We start from the raw sequence: 21,521 nt of genomic DNA, 5'->3' as shown, positions 1-21,521 counted from the left end.
CCAGCATGGCTTCACAAGCGGACGTTCTTGTCTAACTAATCTATTAACATTCTTTTCATCAGTTTTCGAATCGGTGGACGAGGGGCACAATTATGATGTGGTATATCTCGACTTTAGCAAAGCCTTCGACAGAGTCCCCCACGAAAGACTAATTAGAAAGGTAGAAGCTCATGGCATCAAAGGTAACATCCTTAAATGGATTAGGGCGTGGTTACAGGACAGGAAACAGCCAGTGAGCATTAACCGCACTAAGTCCCATTGGAGCAACGTCACAAGTGGAGTTCCCCAAGGCTCAGTACTTGGACCATTATTATTTATTATATACATAAACGACATAGATATCGGCATAGACAGCAACATTAGTAAATTTGCTGATGACACTAAAATAGGACGTGTTATTAAATCTGACGAGGACTCAGCAAAACTACAGGAAGATCTAAACAAATTTTTCGAATGGTCTGAAAAATGGCAGATGAAATTCAATGTGGACAAATGTAAAGTACTCAGTATAGGATATGTAAACAGGGAAACCAGATACCAGATGAACAACGATGCCATAGAGAAATTCGACTGCAAGAGAGATTTAGGAGTAATGATAAGTAGGAACCTTGAGCCAAGTAAACAATGTGTTTTTGCTCGTAACAAGGCTAATAAAGTACTTGGGTTCATACAAAGGAGTGTTAGTTACAAGACTAGCGAGGTCATCCTAAAACTGTATCTTGCTCTTGTGAGACCACACCTGGATTATGCAGTTCAGTTCTGGTCACCATATTACAGAATGGATATAGAATCTTTGGAAAGAATTCAGAGGAGAATGACAAGACTAATCCCGGGCATTAGGAACCTTGAGTATAGAGACAGGTTAAAGCATCTTAATTTGCACTCCCTCGAGAGACGTAGAGCGAGGGGCGACCTGATAGAGGTGAATAAGTGGAAGGCAGGGCTAAACAAAGGGGACATTACAAAGGTACTCAAACTATCCAACCAGGAGCGAACTCGTAACAATGGTTTTAAATTAGACAAATTTAGATTTAGGCGGGAAATAGGTAAACACTGGTTTGGAAACAGAGTAGTGGGTGAATGGAACAAGTTACCAAATATCATCATTAACTCCAATATGCTGAATAGCTTCAAACGTAGGTTGGATGCTTATATGAGCAATAGGGGTTGGGTGTAAACGGGACTGCCCAGTATGGGCCAATAGGCCCGCTGCAGTTTCCTCCATTCTTATGCTCATATGTTCTTAATCCCCTGTAAGGCAAATGTTGCCATCCCCCCTGCTGCCGTTTATCACACCTAAGGCGATTGTTGCCATTTTTCGTTTTCGCCCCACTGTTTGTCTATATATGTATGCTCATTAATGAGTGTGTCTGTGTGGATGTATGTATGTGCATAAATGTGTGTGTGTGTGTGTGTGTGTGTGTATGGGCTGAAACTATGGGCAAGTATCTTGACGACATTTGCCTCTGTCTACCCAGCAGTAATTGGGAACCTGGATGTTAATCGATTTGTGGATCGTATTCCGGGGTAATGGTTAGCCAGTGCAGTTAGCGAGCTGTCCGGTCTTCTCGGACTATTTCGTGACACTGGGTCATGCAGCTCGTTAACTGAGAGTGTGGTTGTTGTGTTGGCGACAGCTTCTACACCTTAACAAATTCACGCCTAGGAGGCCCTTGGGCCGGCCATCTTCGATTTCGAGGGGCTTCCATTATTTATGAGCATTAATGTGTATGTGTATTAATGTGTAGGCCTGTGTATGTATATGCATGAATTTGTGTGTGTGTGTGTGCGTGTCTGTGTCAGTACCACTAAAAACATTCAAAATGGCGTCACAAACACACTAAAACACTCCATGAACTATCCACAATCCCTCACCAACATTTTAAAACGTCACAACATAAACAAATATACATACACAAATATACATATGATGTAAGTATGAACAGTGAGTCAGTATTATCTAGCTCTGAGGGTCTGTCTTTCCCACCAAAAAAACAAATGACGATTGTTTGTAAACATTTACCACGTGGTTCTAAGGTGTGTCTTTCCCGCCCGCCCCCCCCCCCAAAAAAAATAGCTGACATAAGAACATAAGAACAAAAGAATGGAGGAAACTGCAACGGGCCTAGTGACCCATACTGGGCAGTCTCATTTACACCTAACCCCTATGGCCCATATATCCATCCAACCTATGTTTAAAGCTATCCAACGTATGCGAGTTAATGATGTTGTTTGGTAACTTGTTCCATTCACCCACTACTCTATTTCCAAACCAGTGTTTACCTATTTCGCTTAAATCTAAATTTGTCTAATTTGAAACCATTGTTACGAGTTTGTGGGGTATGGGTTGTTTGGTTCACACTCAGGATGGGTTGGAGAAAGGAAACTCACAATGTGCTCTCTATATACATGTTGTATTGGATGTACAATGCAGCTTGGTGCTGGGAAGGCAGCATGGTTACAAGCGTGATGTAGAGAGAGCTGGTTGGTGAGGACCCTCAGAGAAGGACAGCTTGTGGGTCGCCATGCTCGCCAGCGGGAGAGAGGACCGCCAGGCAGGCGGAGGAGCGAGGGAAGGCCACCAGGCAGCGGCGGAGGAGGAGGTGTTGCTGGCTGCGGCTGTAGGTAGAAAGAGACAGGTCACCACGAGGTCAGGTCTTAAATAGCGGGGGTAGGCGTGGCTTAGCAGTTGACCCCCGCTCCGTTCTGTATGGCGGCGCTGGTTGACCTACACCACGAGGCATACACTGGGGAATTGGTGGGGTCGGCTAGGCAGCGACAAACAGCGTTTGTAGGGGAGAATTCCACTACAATACTCCCCCTTCCCTCCAGGCAGTGTAGGAGACTTGTTGTCTGCAGAGTTGCTTAGCACATGTGAGGCAGAACGGGCGGTGCATGCCTCATGTGAGACAACGGCGATGGCGTGGATGAGCTGGTTGCTGGATACAACTGTCTATATACACACTATCTGTGGGAGAAGAGAGGGAGAAAAAGGGTGTGTGGAGGCGATGAATGTTGTGCTTCCCTCACGGCAGGAACAGAGTCGTCAGATGCGCCTGCTGGGGTGTGTGGGCCTGGGTCAGGAGCAGGGGCTGCGTCAGCAGAAGCGGATGAGGGCTCGTGACAGCAGCTGGGTCCACGACAGCAGCAGGGTGCAGGACATTAGCAGGGAGTACCTGAGGGAGAAAAGAGGGGTGTGTGGGTCCGCACTCAGGAACAGAGGCCGCATCAGGGGCGGCAGGGGTTACTGCTGGGCCGGGGTCGGCGTCTGAGGCAGGACGGGTGTGCTGGGGTCGTAAGTGGAGCGACTGTCTGCTTAGAGTAGCAGAGCTGCTCTAGGGTGTCTGACCTGCGGTGTAGAGACAGTAGCTGTAGAGCCGATGAGAGCTGCTTCTGGGTGGATAAGCCAGTCTTCCATGTTGCTTGAAGACCGGGAGCGTGATCAGTTTCTCCTCCATCCTGTGTGAGTGCGAATCTCCGGGAGTCACCATTTGTGGGGTATGAGATGTTTGGTTCACACTCAGGATGGAATGGAGAAAGGAAACTCACGATGTGCTCTCTATATACATGTTGTATTGGATGTACAATGCAGCTTGGTGCTGGGAAGGCAGCATGGTTACAAGCGTGATGTAGAGAGAGCTGGTTGGTGAGGACGCTCAGAGAAGGACAGCTTGTGGGTCGCCATCTCGCCGGCGGGAGCGAGGACCGCCAGGCAGGCGGAGGAGGAGCGAGGGCCGCCAGGCAGCGGCGGAGGAGGAGGTGTTGCTGGCTGCGGCTGTAGGTAGAAAGAGAGAGATCACCACAAGGTCAGGTCTTAAATAGCGGGGGTCGGCGTGGCTTAGCAGTTGACCCCCGCTCCGTGATGTATGGCGGCGCTGGTTGACCTAGACCACGAGGCATACACTGGGGAATTGGTGGGGTCGGCTAGGCAGCGACAAACAGCGTTTGTAGGGGAGAATTCCACTACAAGTTCGCCATTGTTTGTAAACATTGGCCACTTGAGTTAGGACGGAGAGAGGGTATTGTAAGCGTTATCTGTTATTGTAAACACGAGAAGTGATTAATCCTGGGTTTTTGAGTACGTCTACTGGAAGATAAAATATACTAGGACTCTGGCATTGATTACAGACATAGAGAGTACATATACTGTCACTCACACATATATTGAGTACATGTACCGTCACTCATACACATACCGAGTACCTCTGTTGATGATGAACAAGTAATAGGACTTTCCCATTGAGTACAGACATAGAGAGAACATATACCATCACTCACACAAATAGAAATTACATACACCGTCACTCACACACACATATTGAGTATATCTATGCAGAGTAACGCGTATACAGAGTCTAAATTTTGGCTATGTAAAACAAACAAAAAAGTTTTCACATAGACTCTAAATACAAAACAGTATTTTCCACACGGTTACAGCATCATGTTTATATATGTAATATTTAGATTTAAATATGCATGCGTATTTTATAGGAATACGTAACTATACATGTATTTTGGCAGGTTATACATACTGGTGCAAAATAGTTCAGTTAATGCTGGAATTTCATGCGTGAAATCCGCCCCAGAAAAGTGATTCGTTTAATAAAGTGTTATCCCTAATTTTATATATATATATATATATATATATATATATATATATATATATATATATATATATATATATATATATATATATATATATATATATATATTTTGTCATGATCGTGATAATGGCTAACCTGAAAACCTTAAGGATTCATAATACGCTCAAACGTCCACAAAACCTTCCGAGTCCCCCAGTGGAAACGTCCCCCGTTTTCTCTGTTTCCCAGCCTCTGTCTTAAGGGAACTTTGAATATAATCCGCGGATTTCGTAGCAGACGCTGTATATTGGGACCTGTTGCCAGCCAACCCTTTGTAATCAATTTAATTTTGCTTTTGATAGCTGAGTCAGAGCATTGTTAGTGAGGATAATAGTAGGGAATGAAACTGAGTTCATAGTCTCAGTTTCAACGTCAGAGTGTACAGTCAACTAATTCATCAAAATAGAAGTAGGTGGACTCCCTGGTCTATTTTGAGTGAAGGTGCCGCGGGCATTTCTACCGTTAGTAAGTGCCCGTCCCTTCATTCATACAGGTATGCCATTCCACTCTGTGTTTTAATTCGCCCTTCTTTAAGTGATTTGACCCAATTAATAGTTGATGGTGCAAGTGTTACAGTAACGTGGTTGGTATGCTCTGAGTGAAGTAATATTTACGTCTTTAACGTCCCCTGAAATGTGATGTCGTTGTCACTGTTAGTAAGTGCTCGCCCTTCACCCATACAGGTCCCTAACGCAGCCTAGGCCGTGTCTGTAGCGTGGATGTTGTATCCACTATGTCTGGGGAGATGTCCGAGGTCCAGTAGGATCAGTTACCTTCGTGAGACCCGACCGTCAGACACTTCAGACTACCTATGGCCCCCATAGCTGGCTCGTCTGGCCCTAACGCTCGGCCTGCGAGGTGACCCCGGATCACCAAGCTACACACCACTACCAGCCCCCATCATTGGTGGATGAGTGTCTAACTCAGTAGGGCTATTTGTGTGGTGGGGTTAATCCACTGGGATCTTCAGAGTTCGTCGGAAAGTACCCCATGGTGGCTGGACCCCATGGCTGTTGCTTGAGTATCACTCCTGACGACTGAGTGTTGTAGTGGCAGTTGCCCTGGTCTTTATGGTGCTAAGTGACTATAAGAGTTATGTGTTATTGAGTATGTCCACCCAGTAGGGTTGGGAGTGTTATTGAGTATGTCCACCCAGTAGGGTTGGGAGTGTTATTGAGTATGTCCACCCAGTAGGGTTGGGAGTGTTATTGAGTATGTCCACCCAATAGTGGTGTGAGTATGGTGAGCCTGAGGGCATAGTACCAGATTTCGTCTGTTGGTACATATAAATTCTTTCTCCTAATTTCATATCAATGTTTAAATAAATTTTGTATTTGTATATTGTCTATTATTTACCTACAGTATTTACCGTTATTTCTTCCCTATTACTTGATACTATAATTACACTTACCCACGAGCCTCCTCTCGTCACGCTACCAATGGTAATAAGTATGAGAGTAAAAGGAATTGTTACTGACACACAGGCCCTTATAAAATGGTGGCAGCTCAGGCCCTCATAATATATATATATATATATATATATATATATATATATATATATATATATATATATATATATATATATATATATATATATATATATATATATTTACATATATATATTATATATATATATATTATATATATTATATATATATATTATATATTATATATAATATATATTATATATATAATATATATTATATATATATTATATATACATATATATTATATATACATATATATTTTTTGAATAATACATCAAAATACATTAGATAGATTAAAAAATTCATTAACATATCTAAATCGCTCATAGGATTGTGGTACAAGGGTGTGAAAATTGAGATAGAAGTGACATGTTTCAAAGAGAAAAGGAAACTCTTGAAGATTCGTTTTCTCTAATGCCCCCCCATGGCAAAAGGAAATAGGGTAAGACTCAAGTAAACTGAAATCCCTGTGTATTCTGTCGCATCTCAGGTAATTAGTTGTATTTTAGTACTTAATTGGTTATTATAGTTACATTATATTGTTCTACCGTCATTGTTGGAGTTATTTAATGTGTATTTAATTATAATTTGGTTTAGTTTTCCCTTAGTGGTTTGATTTTATGGTTTAATTAGGTTAGTTTGGTTAGGTTATCATAGGCATGTGCAGTAAATCAATGACCTGATCTAACCTAACCTAACCAAACCAGAGCAAACCAGAACAGAGCAAACCAGAGCAGAGCCAACCAAACCAAACCTAAGCAACCCAACCCAACCCAAACCAAACTAACCCCACCCCACCACACCTAACCTAACTCACAATTCAGTATCGCCTCCCATTGCTGATAAAATTTTACAATTAAATTTGGTTAGAAAAGACATAACTTTCACCTAACAGCTGTACAAATATACAGTGGTCTGTGTTTAGTGTTCCTCGATCGTGTTAAAGTGTCGACACAGATCGCTGCACCAGAGAGACAGACAGACACTCGCTTCATGGTGTGTTGGTGACTCAGCCTTGAGTTAGACTTGAATGGAGGATGAGGTTGACCTTGAAAGTTGTAGCCTTGAATGTGTGATGATTTTAGTGTTGTTCATGATGATGATAATGATGATGGTACTATTATTTTACTGCTGCTGTTGATGATTTTAGTGATGATGATGATGACAATTATGATGTTGACGACAATGATGATGATGCTGTACCGAGAACTGCTTACCTTTTGTATGTTTGTTATTGATTGCTGATGATGATGTTAGATTTACCCCTCGTTCACTATACTCGTGTGACCCTCTATGTGCTGTTCTGGCTCTATATTCCTTCCCAAATCACCCATGTTTCTCTCCTTCCCTCACTTCTCTCTCTCTCCTCCTCTCACGCGATCACTGCTCTCTCCTCTCTAACGACCTTCCTATCCTCCTGCTCTCTCACGACCCCCACCCCAACCTCTCTCTCTCTCTCTCTCTCTCTCTCTCTCTCCCCTCTCCCCAAACCTGCTTGTTAGGTTAGTTTAGGTTAGGTTAAAGTTAGGTTACGTATGGCTTGGTTAGGTTAGATTAGGTTAGGTTAAGTCACGTAAGTCAGGTCCACCGTTCGTGCCTGAGATGTTTGTCTGTCAAATTAACTCAGTTGAGTTTATTCCCCGCCTCAAGAAGCTAAGCCCTGGGTCTGAAAAGTGATTATGTCTGTCTGTCTGTTTGTTTGGTATACTTGAGTTTGTTTGTTTGTTTTATTGTGTGTTTGTCAGTCTCTCTGTTTGTGTGGTATACTTAAGTCTATTTGTTTGTTTTGGTTTGTGTGTGTGTTTGTTTGTCTCTGGTATATTTTAGTGGGGAGTGTATATGCTTGTTTTTGTCTGTGTGTGTATGTGTGTACTGTTAACCAAGCAGTCAACAGAAAGAGAGAGAGACTGAGGGGGTGTTTTTGGTGTGTGTGTGTGTGTTATTCCCAGGACACTCTGGGACCCCCTGGGACACTCTGGGACACTCTAAGACTCCCTGGGAGACTCTAAGACTCCCTGGGAGACTCTGGTTCTCCCTGGGAGACACTGGTACTCCCTGGGAGACACTGGTACTCCCTGGAAGACACTGGTACTCCCTGGGAGACACTGGTACTCCCTGGAAGACACTGCTCCCTGGGAGACACTGGTACTCCCTGGGAGACACTGGTACTCCTGGGAGACACTGGTACTCCCTGGGAGACTCTGGTACTCCCTGGGAGACACTGGTACTCCCTGGGAGACACTGGTACTCCCTGGGAGACACTGGTACTCCTGGGAGACACTGGTACTCCCTGGGAGACTCTGGTACTCCCTGGGAGACACTGGTACTCCCTGGGAGACACTGGTACTCCCTGGAAGACACTGGTACTCCCTGGGAGACACTGGTACTCCCTGGAAGACACTGGTACTCCCTGGGACACTCTGGTACTCCCTGGGGAGACACTGGTACTCTCCCTGGGAGACTCTGGTACATTCTGGTACTCCCTGGGAGACACACTGGACTCCCTGGGAGACTCTGGTACTCCCTGGGAGACACTGGACTCCCTGGGAGACACTGGTACTCCCTGGGACACTCCGGTACTCCCTGGGAGACACTGGTACTCCCTGGGAGACACTGGTACTCCCTGGGACACTCTGGTACTCCCTGGGGACACTGGTTCTCCTGGGACCTCTGGTACTCCCTGGGAGACACTGGCTACTCCCTGGGAGAGACTGGTACTCCCTGGGGAGACACTGGTACTCCCTGGGACACACTGGTACTCCCTGGGGAGACACTGGTACTCCTGGGAGACTCTGGTACTCCTGGGAGACACTGAGTACTCCTGGGAGACCACTGCACTCCCTGGGAGACACTGGCTACTCCCTGGAGACACTTGGTACTCCTGGGACACTCTGGTACTCCCTGGGAGACTCTGGTACTCCCTGGGACACTCTGGTATTCCTGGGAGACACTGGTACTCCCTGGGAACACTGGTACTCCCTGGGACACTCTGGTACTCCCTGGGAGACACTGGGGCTCTCCTGGGACACTCTGTGCTCCCTGGGAGACACTGGTACTCCCTGGGAGAGACTGGTACTCCCTGGGACACTCTGGCACTTCACACTCTGGTACTCCCTGGGGACACTGGTACTCCCTGGGACTCTGGTACTCCCTGGGAGACACTGGCACTCCTGGGGACACTGGTACTCCTGGGACACTCTGGTACTCCCTGGGAGACACTGGTTCTCCTGGGACACTCTTGGTACTCCCTGGGAGCACTGGTACTCCCTGGGAGACACTGGTACTCCCTGGGAGACACTGGTACTCCCTGGGAGACACTGGTACTCCCTGGGAGACACTGGTACTCCCTGGGAGACTCGTTGCTCCTGGGAGACACTGGTACTCCTGGGAACACTGGTACTCCCTGGGAGACACTGGTACTCCCCTGGGAGACTCTGGTACTCCCTGGGACACTCCTGTGGTACTCCCTGGGAGACTCTGGTACTCCCTGGGACACTCTGGTATTCCTGGGAGACACTGGTACTCCCTGGGAAACACTGGTACTCCCTGGGACACTCTGGTACTCCTGGGAGACTGGTTCTCCCTGGGACACTCTGGTACTCCTGGGAGACACTGGTACTCCCTGGGAGAGACTGGTACTCCCTGGGACACTCTGGTACTTCCTGGGACACTCTGGTACTCCTGGGTACTGGTACTCCCTGGGACACTCTGGTACTCCCTGGGTGACACTGGTACTCCCTGGGACACTCTGGTACTCCCTGCTACACTGTGGTACTCCCTGGGACACTCTGGTACTCCCTGGGAGACTCTGGTACTCCCTGGGAGACACTGGTACTCCTGGGACACTCTGGTACTCCCTGCTACACTGTGGTACTCCTGGGACACTCTGGGACCCCCTGGGACACTCTGGGACACTCTAAGACTCCCTGGGAGACTCTGCGACTCCCTGGGAGACTCTGGTTCTCCCTGGGAGACACTGGTACTCCCTGGGAGACACTGGTACTCCCTGGAAGACACTGGTACTCCCTGGGACACTCTGGTACTCCCTGGGACACTCTGGTACTCCCTGGGACACTCTGGTACTCCCTGGGAGACTCTGGTACTCCCTGGGAGACACTGGTACTCCCTGGGACACTCTGGTACTCCCTGGGAGACACTGGTACTCCCTGGGACACTCTGTTAGTCCTTTTGTAGGTTACTGGGCCCTGGGATAGACCTTGGCCGACCACATGGCCAAGGTAGGTAGGTTACTGGGCCATGGCAGAAGCTGGATTTGGCCAAGTTGACCCCGAGCCGAATACCACCAGCCGCTCACAGGCTCAATAGCCGTTCAAGGTTGACCTCTCAACCATACTAGACAGATATATAGTCAAGTTATACCAAGTAAAAAAAAAATCCTTTACAGCACTTATTTAACTCACGCAAATATACTCAAGTTAATTGGTAACAGCAGCTGAAGATTTATTCCTTAGGTCACGTTGCACTGTCTTGGCTGGGGTCATGACTTGAACTGACCTCTTGCCTTAACTTATCTGAGGATTTCTGGCCATTTCACCTTTCTCATATTTAGACCAGAGCTGTTGAAGTCTTTTCATTCACGGCTCAGGGGTGCTGGTGGTAGAGTGGTACCACTCTTGCCTTCGCCAGCGAGATATCACGGGTTCGATTCCTGGGCCGGTCGAAGTTGTTTGGACACACTTCCTAGCCCCCATTAGTCCCTGTTCACCTAGCAGTAAAGTAGGTACCTGGTGTAAATCGAAAGTTGCGAATTCGTATTCAGGGACAAGTTGTTGGAGCTTCCAATAACTTGATGACACAAACTATTGACTCTTCAGGCTTCTATGCCCTTGACTCTTCAGGCTTCTATGCCCTTGACTCTTCAGGCTTCTACTCCCTTAACTCATGAGATATAAAGGCAAGCATGAACTTAGCATGCTTCCCCGTAGGGCACTGTAAACGCTTCTGCGCTTCACCTTACACAAGGATGTAGGGGAGTGCCCAATAAAAAATAAAAAAATCACGGCTCAGATATCCTCATACTCGGCTCAGATATCCTCATACTCGGCTCAGATCTCCTTATACTCCTCTCAGTTCTCATACTTGGCTCAGATCTCCTTATACTCCTCTCAGTTCTCATACTTGGCTCAGATCTCTTCATAATCGGCTCAGATCTCTTCATATTTGGCTCATATCTCCTTATACTCGGCTCAGATCTTCTCATACTCGGCTCATATCTCACTATGAGTCTGGAGGGCCAACAGTAAGTGGTCCTCCTCAGAGCACCAACAACGACTTCCCACCTCAGAGCTCAGATGTAGACTGACCTCCTGCCACAGCCCTCACAGCCAGGGTTGCCATCTCGGATTTTCAAATGTCGCTAGGCTGGTACCTAAAAGTAGCTAAATGTCGCTAAATCTTCCATGGAAAGTCGCTAGCTATTATTCCCCCCCTTCAGTAATTTGATGCAAATAATATTTTCATAATGCCGACTATAATGGACGGAGTATAAATAAAATGCATTATGTAAAAATAAAAATATTATTTTTTTAAAGTTTAATGTGCACACTTACCTATTATTCAATAGTAATTGCATCCCAGTCCTCTTCGTAGTGTGAACAACTGTAGAGCTGGAAGCATGTGAAGTGCTTGGTTCAGGTTCTCTTGTAACTGTATGCCTCCACAGTCCCTATCTTTCTTAAAATATCACTAGGAAGTTCATAACTTGCACAACAGGTGTTCTGTCTTTTTAACCCATACTTTATTGTAAGAATTGCCTTTAATGTCGATAGTTTCATTTTGTTGCGCAATTTTGATTTCACAAAGTTCATATTACTAAATGTGCGCTCTACATCTGCGTTTGAATGCGGAAGAGATAAGGCAGCGAGTGCAATTTCAGCCAGATCATGGTAAGGGTTTTCACCTGTCGCATCTCTGTAATTTGCCACTTCTGACCACAATTTTAGGGTGTTAGATGTTTCTGTCCAGATTGTGTGATGCAGTTTTTTCCACTGGAAATCAATCTTGGTAAGGGTGCTGGAATCTTCTGTAAATAAGTGTGCCAAACCAAGTATATCTGATTTAATAGGCTTCAAGCATTCATCGGCACTCAGAAAAGAAATAGACTGCAGCACACGAATGTTGTCAGGTAAGCGTTGACCAAGTTGTTTTATGAGTTCAACCCGTTCAAATGCATTGTCCCTGTAACCCCGTTGCTATATATTATGGCTCGAAATTAGGAAAACTGAGTTTTCATGGACAGTCCAAAAGTATCCAGAAAGTCGCTAGATTTCTGTGGATATCTCTAGATTTGCGACAAGTCGCAAATCGCTCTAAAATGTCGCTAGAAAAAAACAAAAAGCTCTAGATCTAGCTACAAAGTCGCTAAGTTGGCAACTCTGGTTGCCAACTCGGATTTTCAAATGTCGCTAGGCTGGTACCTAAAAGTAGCTAAATGTCGCTAAATCTTCCATGGAAAGTCGCTAGCTATTATTCCCCCCCTTCAGTAATTTGATGCAAATAATATTTTCATAATGCCGACTATAATGGACGGAGTATAAATAAAATGCATTATGTAAAAATATCATTTTTCAGATTTTCTGTGAAATGTGGCGCAAGAATATTGCATATTATCCCAGAACACTTTGATCTTTTTAACTTGAGTTCACTGCCTGCCTTGCTGTCACTAAAACATACTTTACACACTTCACTTAAGTGTTCTACCACACGAATAGAACAATGTTCAGCTACAAACATGGCCAGAGTTCCCTCCACTTTTTTTGCTTCACCAAGTTTCTTGAATGGTAAAATTGTCTGTCTTTCTGCACTAAACGGCTCTTCTGCTTTCTTGTGTTTTTTAGTGTTTTTGTGTTTTTCAATGTCGCACAACTTAGCAGACAAAGTACACTTGCAAAATTTACAAAATCCTTTTTTATTATCTCCTGGCACCTCCAGAAGCCAATTTTTGTATCTGTCATCTCTGAGCCATTCCTTCCTAAATCGCTGCGAATACTGTGGCTTACCCATTTTCTATTGGGACTATGAAGGGTTCAAATTAATAAACAGCATGCAAACAAGCGGAAACTTTCCTTGATGGTTTTTGGCAAAGCGGGTGAACAGTGTCCGGGGCAACTGTATGGAGTCTATGGGTCACCCATGGTGGACGCGTATGAGAAGTTTGGAACCACGCAGGCTTGATAGAATTAATTCTATAAGATGTTTTGCTAATATTCTTTAAAATTTAGCGTATTAATGAAATTCATATTGCATATCTGACAAAGAGGTAAGTTACCCAGGTGCTACAAAGGCGAAGGTAATAGACAAATAAATGACGACACGGCAACATTAGCCATGGACGGGCTGACATCAAGTGATCAGGAAATAGACGTGTCCCTCCTTCTGTACCACGACCCGTTCAAATGTATTAAACTTTTCTTATTATTTATTGTCCCTGTAACCCCGTTGCTATATATTATGGCTCGAAATTAGGAAAACTGTTTTCATGGACAGTCCAAAAGTATCCAGAAAGTCGCTAGATTTCTGTGGATATCTCTAGATTTGCAACAAGTCGCAAATCGCTCTAAAATGTCGCTAGAAAAAAACAAAAAGCTCTAGATCTAGCTACAAAGTCGCTAAGTTGGCAACTCTGCTCACAGCATTTAAAGACCACGGGGGAAGGGGGAGCTGTGAATTTGTCAGGAATATGTTAATTAGATCAACTACCGCATCACCGTCCAAGTGTTTACCGTATCACCCTCCAAATGTTTAAACCCTTTCATTTTATATAATTTTTAGATATAAAATTCACAATCTCTTTTCTGTTGACAATTTTACTATTTTTCTAATTTAATTTTAAATTTTCACTATAGTGGTTAAATAACTTTTTTTTTTTTTTTTACCGGGAGTTTAACAGGTGTAACAGCCATTAGGTGCAAGGCTCGCGCGGTGTGTCTGTCCGTCTGTAGAATATACTGTACATATTTATATGTAGGAAAATATTACAATTCGTTATACTAAATCTATCAAAACTTCAAAAACCAGATCATAATTGACTTATTTTTTATAGATTACGAATATTAATAATTCTCCGTATTGGAACTTCGTGTAAATTTGTCACTTGTTTCACACAAATACACAACAGAATCTCTAGGAAATATTTACTCATATTAAACTCATTTTAACATTAACTAATTATCACAGACTCTATTAAATATTAGATGGTCATAGATTATTATTTAAAATACTTTATATATAAAACTTTAAAAAAAATAAGGAAGTGAGCGCCATCTATGAGTTAAAAACATAACTAAAAATCTTCATTGGGGTACAATGGAGTGTTTCCCGTCTGAGTATTATGGAACCACGTCACCAGCCAGCTGCCACAGTGACCTCACCAACACAAGACTGTTGACGAAGACGAAGGAAGCTGCGTCTGTATCGACCCTCCCAGCCCTGGAAAATAATCCCCTTAAGGCGTCGGTAAGAAGATCATTATTACTATTATTAGATCATAAATATAACCTTAAGGATAGTTAGTAGTTGTTGTTGTATTTTTATTATGAGACAGTATTTAAGCGTTAATTAAGGTCATTGTGTTGGGTCGTCTGGGAGTAGCTGGTAAATTGTCACTTAGTTGTCATGAAATTTAAGTTGAAATTATGGTTTTTTTGGCGTGTTTTTTTTTTTTTATGAACAAATGCGGGTTAATTTAGGTTAGGTTATGTTAGGTATTAGTTAGGTGACGCTAGGTTACGTTTAGGTTACGTTAGGTTTCGGTTAGGTTAGGTTTTGGTTAGGTTCGGGTAGGTTAGGACAGGTTTTTGTGTGCCCATCCCAAAGGCTTAGGTTGGCAAGTACTGGTGCTATGTTACACACTGTTGACAAGTCCTGGGCATGCACTGATACTGATACACACTGTTGGCAAATACTGGGCATGTACTGGCTCTGTTACACGCTGTTGACAAGTATTGGGCGTGTACTGGCTCTCTGTCACACACACTGTTGGCAAGTTCTGGCTCTCTGTTACACAGTGTTGACAAGTACACGGCAAGTACTGGCTCTCTATTAAACACTGTTGGAAAATACGAGGTATGTACTGGCTCTCCGTTACACGCTGTTGACAAGTACTGGGGATGTACTGGCTCTGTTACACACTGTTGGCAAGTACTGGGCATATACTGGTTCCCTGTTACTTACTGTTGACAAGTACTGGGCGTGTACTGGCTCTGTTATACATTGTTGGCAAGTACCTGGCATGTACTGACCCTGTTACACACTATTGGCAAGTACTGGACATGTACTGGCTCCCTGTTACTTACTGTTGACAAGTACTGGGCGTGTACTGGCTCTCTGTTATACATTGTTGGCAAGTACTAGCTCTGTTACACACTGTTAGGAAATACTCGGCATGTACTGGCTCTCAGTAAGGTGATTGTTGCCATTTTTCGGTTTCGCCCTTCTGCTGCCGTCCAGTGCATATCTAAGGTCTTTATGAAGTACTGGTCCTTATATTATTTATAACTGATGGACACAACGTGCCTGGTGACTCCTCAAACAGTATTAACAATTACATTATCTGCATGCCCACTCAGCACTACGACCTGTCAAGTGGAGAAGACTACTCAAAAACCAGGATAAGACCAAGAACTTTGCACACGTGTCATATGGTACAATGCAGGTACTCTTTTTAAGTTAATTGATTCAAATGTGTATTTTTTTTCGAGGTGTAAGTAGTTACATTCATTTGAAATCGACCAAGAATAACTCGATAAATCCTTAGTTAGCTTACTGTACATTATCAGGGTCTTTTGGGGGGGGGGGGAGTAACTTGAAACAATTAATCTAGAATAATTGGCATATGAATTGGTGACTAGAATGTCATGCTTATTCCTAGAATTATTGACCATTAAGGTACGTGACTGGATTTGTTCTCGGAAATATTAGCTTTTAGAGATGACAAAAACACCGACTGAATTGAATTGTAACAGTTTATTTAGCCAGAAAAATACAGATAATAATAACAATATTAACACCGCTGAGCCAGTTGAGAACCTGAGCTCTCTTTGAGGCACCTGATATATACTATACATTTATCTCAAGGAAGTATTATGTAACATTTAGTATCATCTGGAATAGTACAATAGCATGGTAGTAATAAGAACATCTCATAATGTTACCACGGTTATCACTTCAATATTTATTTATTTTATTATTTATTATTTTTATTTTTTTTTATTTGTACATACATATACACATACCTATACATATACACACACACACACACACACATATATATATATATATATATATATATATATATATATATATATATATATATATATATATATATATATATATATATATATATATATATATATTTCATGTAGATCCACAATGAAAACGTGGATAAGATAAATCTTGATAAAATCACACGGCAAAAGGGAAACAACGGAGCACCTTAGCTTTCGTCTTTATTCAAGACATCTTCAGAGGCAACTGAGATGCCTCTGAAGATGTCTTGAATAAAGACGAAAGCTAAGGTGTCCATTCCGTATATATATATATATATATATATATATATATATATATATATATATATATATATATATATATATATATATACATCCATACATACTGTACACATATACTGTACATATAAATTAGAGTGGAATTTAAAAACATAAGTATAATGGGGGAGCAGTACAACCTGGGTTGTACAGTATTAAGGTTGAACAAGAGGACAGAGCTTTCAGGATTATGTCTAGTTGGCAAATATTGTTATTTCAATGGTAATTTCTTATCTATTTACATGACATTTTCCGATAAAACGGTTTTGATGGTGCAATAAAAGCAGGTACTGTAAATATAGTAAGTGTTACAAGAAATATTAATACTTCGACAATAGATATTTTTGTTAGAGATGATTTAAAGGAAGGGAGCGTAGTCTTTGCTCGGATGGGTGGGGTAAGTTGTTCCATACCTTCACACCATGATATTTTATGGAGGTCTGGGACTGAGAGGAGCGCATGGGGGGTGGTCTTAGTAGCTCTGGGTGCCTTAAGTTGTATCTCTGGTTATTCTGGAACTGGAAGTAATTATTGTCAAGCAAGTGATTGATAGATTTGTAAACAAAAAGGGCACAGCAGTAAGTGTTAATATCTTCGAATTTTAAGAATTTCAATATAGCAAATTTTTCGTTTGTGTGATCTGTTTTTTCAAGTAGGTCATTGTCCGTACAACTCTCTTTTGTGCAGTAACCAGAGATTGTGTTTTTGAAGAGCCAGAGGCCCCCCATAGTGTGTGACAGTGTATCAGGTGTTGCTAAACAAGATCATGATAGATTTTTCATTGCTGTGAGAGTGAGTGACTGTCGAGTGTGATACATGATACCGCACTATTTATTGATTTTACTGTGAATGGCTTGTATGTGGTTTCTCCAGTTAAGTTTCTCATCAACAATAACTCCGAGGAATTTAGTATTTTGTTCGCGTTTGAGGACTATATTACCAAGGTACAGGGGGTTCAAGTCTGGAGGTAAGTTTTTTCTTCTGTGAAAGATCGTGTAGTGGGTTTTCTCAAGGTTTAAGGTCAGTTTATTACGGATTACCCAGGTCCCGACTTTAGTTAATTCAGTGTTCATAGTTCTCATCAAGGAATGGAGGTCTGAGTTGCTGGCATAAAGATTACTATCGTCTGCAAATAAGTTGTATTTTATGAGTGGGCTGGCGTGGACTATGTCGTTTATGTGCAACAAAAACGGTACTGGACCGAGAATTGAACCTTGCGGGACTCCATACAAGATAGGCGAGGAGTCAGATTGGTGGTTATTATAACAGACATACTGCATCCTGTTGGACAGATATGAGGTAAACCAATTGTGGGACAGGCCCCTAACGCCGTAATGTTCAAGCTTTGAAAGGAGGATGGTATGGTCGACAGTATCGAAGGCTTTGATGAGGTCCACGAATATACCGACTGTGAACTGACTGTCATCAAAGGAATTTAAGATGTCATTAGTAAAGGATAGCAGAGCACTCTCAGTCGACCTTCTAGCTCTAAATCCAAATTGGGAGTCTGTAAAGATGTCATTGGCATTGCAGAAGGAATTTAGTCTATTACTTGCTAGCTTTTCCAGTATCTTACTCAAGGCTGGGAGGACTGATATGGGGCAGTAATTCTTGAAGAGACCTTTGTCCCCAGATTTTTTATATGCCGGGTGGACTTTAGCAATTTTCAGTTTATCAGGAAAGACACCACTAGTGAAGGAGGAGTTACAAATGTGGAGGAGAACAGGTAGTAATAAGTGGGCCACTTTTTTAATGATGCTCTTTGGTATATTGTCTTCGCCTGCTGCTGCATCTTTGGACATTTTTATGATGGCCAGCAGTAATTCATCTGCTGTGACAGGGGGTAAGAATAATTCATTTTGCTGTCTGTTTTGCAGGTAGGCTCTAAATTCCTCATGGTGATCAGGGATGCTCTGCAAGATTTTTCCCAACATTAATAAAATATTCATTGAAGTGGTTGGCAATGAGGGAGGGTTCCGTTATAACTGAATCGTTTATCATAAAAGCTGATATGAGGGCCTGAGCTGCCTCCATTTTATAAGGGCCTGTGTGTCAGTAACAATTCCTTTTACTCTCATACTTATTACCATTGGTAACGTGACGAGAGGAGGCTCGTGGGTGTATGTAATGATAATATCAAGTAATAGGGAAGAAATAACGGTAAATACTGTAGGTAAATAATAGACAATATACAAATACAAAATTTATTTAAACATTAATATGGAAGTGGGAGAAAGAATATATGTGTACCAACAGACGAAATCTGGTACTATGCCCTCAGGCTCACCATACTCACACCACTACTGGGTGGACATACTCAATAACACTCCCAACCCTACTGGGTGGACATACTCAATAACACTCCCAACCCTACTGGGTGGACATACTCAATAACACTCCCAACCCTACTGGGTGGACATACTCAATAACACATAACTCTTATAGTCACTTAGCACCATAAAGACCAGGGGCAACTGCCACTACAACACTCGGTCGTCAGGAGTGATACTCAAGCAACCGCCATGGGGTCCTGCCACCATGGGGTACTTTCCGACGAACTCTGAAGATCCCAGTGGATTAACCCCACCACACAAATAGCCCTACTGAGTTAGACACTCATCCACCAATGATGGGGGCTGGTAGTGGTGTGTGGCTTGGTGATCCGGGGTCACCTCGCAGGCCGAGCGTTAGGGCCAGACGAGCCAGCTATGGGGGCCATAGGTAGTCTGAAGTGTCTGACGGTCGGGTCTCACGAAGGTAACTGATCCTACTGGACCTCGGACATCTCCCCAGACATAGTGGATACAACATCCACGCTACAGACACGGCCTAGGCTGCGTTAGGGACCTGTATGGGTGAAGGGCGAGCACTTACTAACAGTGACAACGACATCACATTTCAGGGGACGTTAAAGACGTAAATATGACTTCACTCAGAGCATATCAACTACGTTACTGTAACACTTGCACAATCAACTATTAATTGGGTCAAATCACTTAAAGAAGGGCGAATTACAACACAGAGTGGAATGGCCTACCTGTATGGGTGAAGGGCGAGCACTTACTAACCGTTGAAATGCCCGCGGCACCCTCACTCAAAATAGGCCAGGGAGTCCACCTACTTCTATTTCGATGAATTAATTTACTGTACACTCTGACGTTGAAACTGAGACTATGAACTCAGTTTCATTCCCTACTATTATCCTCACTAACAATGCTCTGACTGAGCTATCAAAAGCAAAATTAAATTGATTACAAAGGGTTGGATGGCAACAGGTCCCAACATACAGCGTCTTGCTACAAAATCCGCGGATTATATTCAAAGTTCCCTTTAGACAAAGACTGCCTATCGATGACGTCATCAAGGAAACAGAGAAAACAGGGGACGTTTCCACTGGGGGACTCGGAAGGTTTTGTGGACGTTTGAGCGTAATATGAATCCTTAAGGTTTTCAGGTTAGCCATTATCACGATTATGACACTGAGTGGGGGGCCGAAGGCTGAGTGTTCCTGTTCTGAATAGAATTTATGACTGTTGTGGTGTGTGTCTGTTGCTCATTTGAATCTGAAAAATTACTCCAAATTATTTCTCACGTTAAAGTAATTACTAAAGGAAAATACTTTACGGCAGATAACGAGGATTTTTTTTCATAATTAATTAGTGATAATAAGTAAATGATTGACTATGTGTGGAGGTAAGATTGTTGCATATTTACTCAGGAGGTAGTTGCCTAATGGCCGTTGTGTCATTATGATGCCTGTACTGCATCTGTTGTGGCAAAGTTGCATGTTCTATACTAGTACGTTTATGTTATCAAGATTCTCCCTTGTCAATTTCTCATCGTTTAAGAAAAAAAAAGTTGCATCGGCCGGGAATCGAACCCGGGCCTCCCGCGTGGCAGGCGAGAATTCTACCACTGAACCACCGATGCTTGAATTAAGAGTAAAAACATTTACAATAAATATTTAGTAAAGAATATATATATATATATATATATATATATATATATATATATATATATATATATATATATATATATATATTGCTATACCTGGATCACGCGCACTTAGTGATTTACTTGCATATATATATATATATATATATATATATATATATATATATATATATATATATATATATATATATATATTCGTTACTAAATATTTATTGTAATTGTTTGACCGTCATTTCAAGCATCGGTGGTTCAGTGGTAGAATTCTCGCCTGCCACGCGGGAGGCCCGGGTTCGATTCCCGGCCGATGCAACTTTTTTTTCTTAAACGATGAGAAATTAACAAGGGAGAATCTTGATAACATAAAAATTGTGGCGGCACCGAGTGGCTCTTTCAAGACCAGCTTGACCAACACTGGAACGGGTTCAGATACATTCAGGAGCCGGTGCATGCCCAGTACTTGCCAACAGTGCGTAACAGAGACGTGACCTATCGCCCAAGCGGCTAACGAGCCGATCATTGGTGAAGAGAATAAAAGTAAAAAATAGGTAAATAGATAGATAGTGTAGTGGATTTCTCCCCTACAAACGCTGTTTGTCGCTGAGTAGCCGACCCCACGAATTGTCCAGTGTATGCCTCGTGGTCTAGGTCAACCAGCGCCGCCTTACATGACGGAGGTCAACTACTAAGCCACGCCTACCTCCGCTATTTAAGACCTGACCTCGTGGTGATCTCTCTCTTTCTACCTACACCAACCAGCCAGCAACACCTCCTCCTCCTCCGCCTGCCTGGCGGCCCTCGCTCCCGCCGGCGAGCATGGCGACCCACAAGCTGTCCTTCTCTGAGCGTCCTCACCAACCAGCTCTCTCTACATCACG

The 21,521-nt window shown here is 43.1% G+C and overlaps 1 protein-coding gene and 2 non-coding genes across 3 annotated transcripts in view; 1 reads left to right on the top strand and 2 right to left on the bottom strand.

Annotated features, from left to right (window-relative positions):
- Positions 1-8,135: 8,135 nt before the first annotated feature.
- The window catches only part of LOC121865552 (C protein alpha-antigen-like), a 30,078-nt gene continuing 16,692 nt past the window's right edge, over positions 8,136-21,521 (bottom strand). The window contains exons 2-3 of the mRNA XM_042365069.1: positions 9,234-9,848; positions 8,136-9,189 (exon numbers count right to left, since the gene is read on the bottom strand). Of these exons, the coding sequence (XP_042221003.1) occupies positions 8,136-9,189; positions 9,234-9,848 (1,669 nt within the window). The remainder of the gene's footprint in view (positions 9,190-9,233; positions 9,849-21,521) is intronic.
- Positions 20,552-20,622, bottom strand: Trnag-gcc. The gene has a single exon. It is a non-coding gene; the product is annotated as a tRNA-Gly (tRNA).
- Positions 20,885-20,955, top strand: Trnag-gcc. Its single transcript has one exon. It is a non-coding gene; the product is annotated as a tRNA-Gly (tRNA).

Source organism: Homarus americanus, unplaced genomic scaffold (genome assembly GCF_018991925.1).
Source record: "Homarus americanus isolate GMGI-L3 unplaced genomic scaffold, GMGI_Hamer_2.0 scaffold25483, whole genome shotgun sequence".
NCBI classification, from domain to species: domain Eukaryota; kingdom Metazoa; phylum Arthropoda; class Malacostraca; order Decapoda; family Nephropidae; genus Homarus; species Homarus americanus.
Note: the sequence above shows the minus strand (reverse complement) of the source record. Positions and strands in the feature narration are given on the sequence as shown.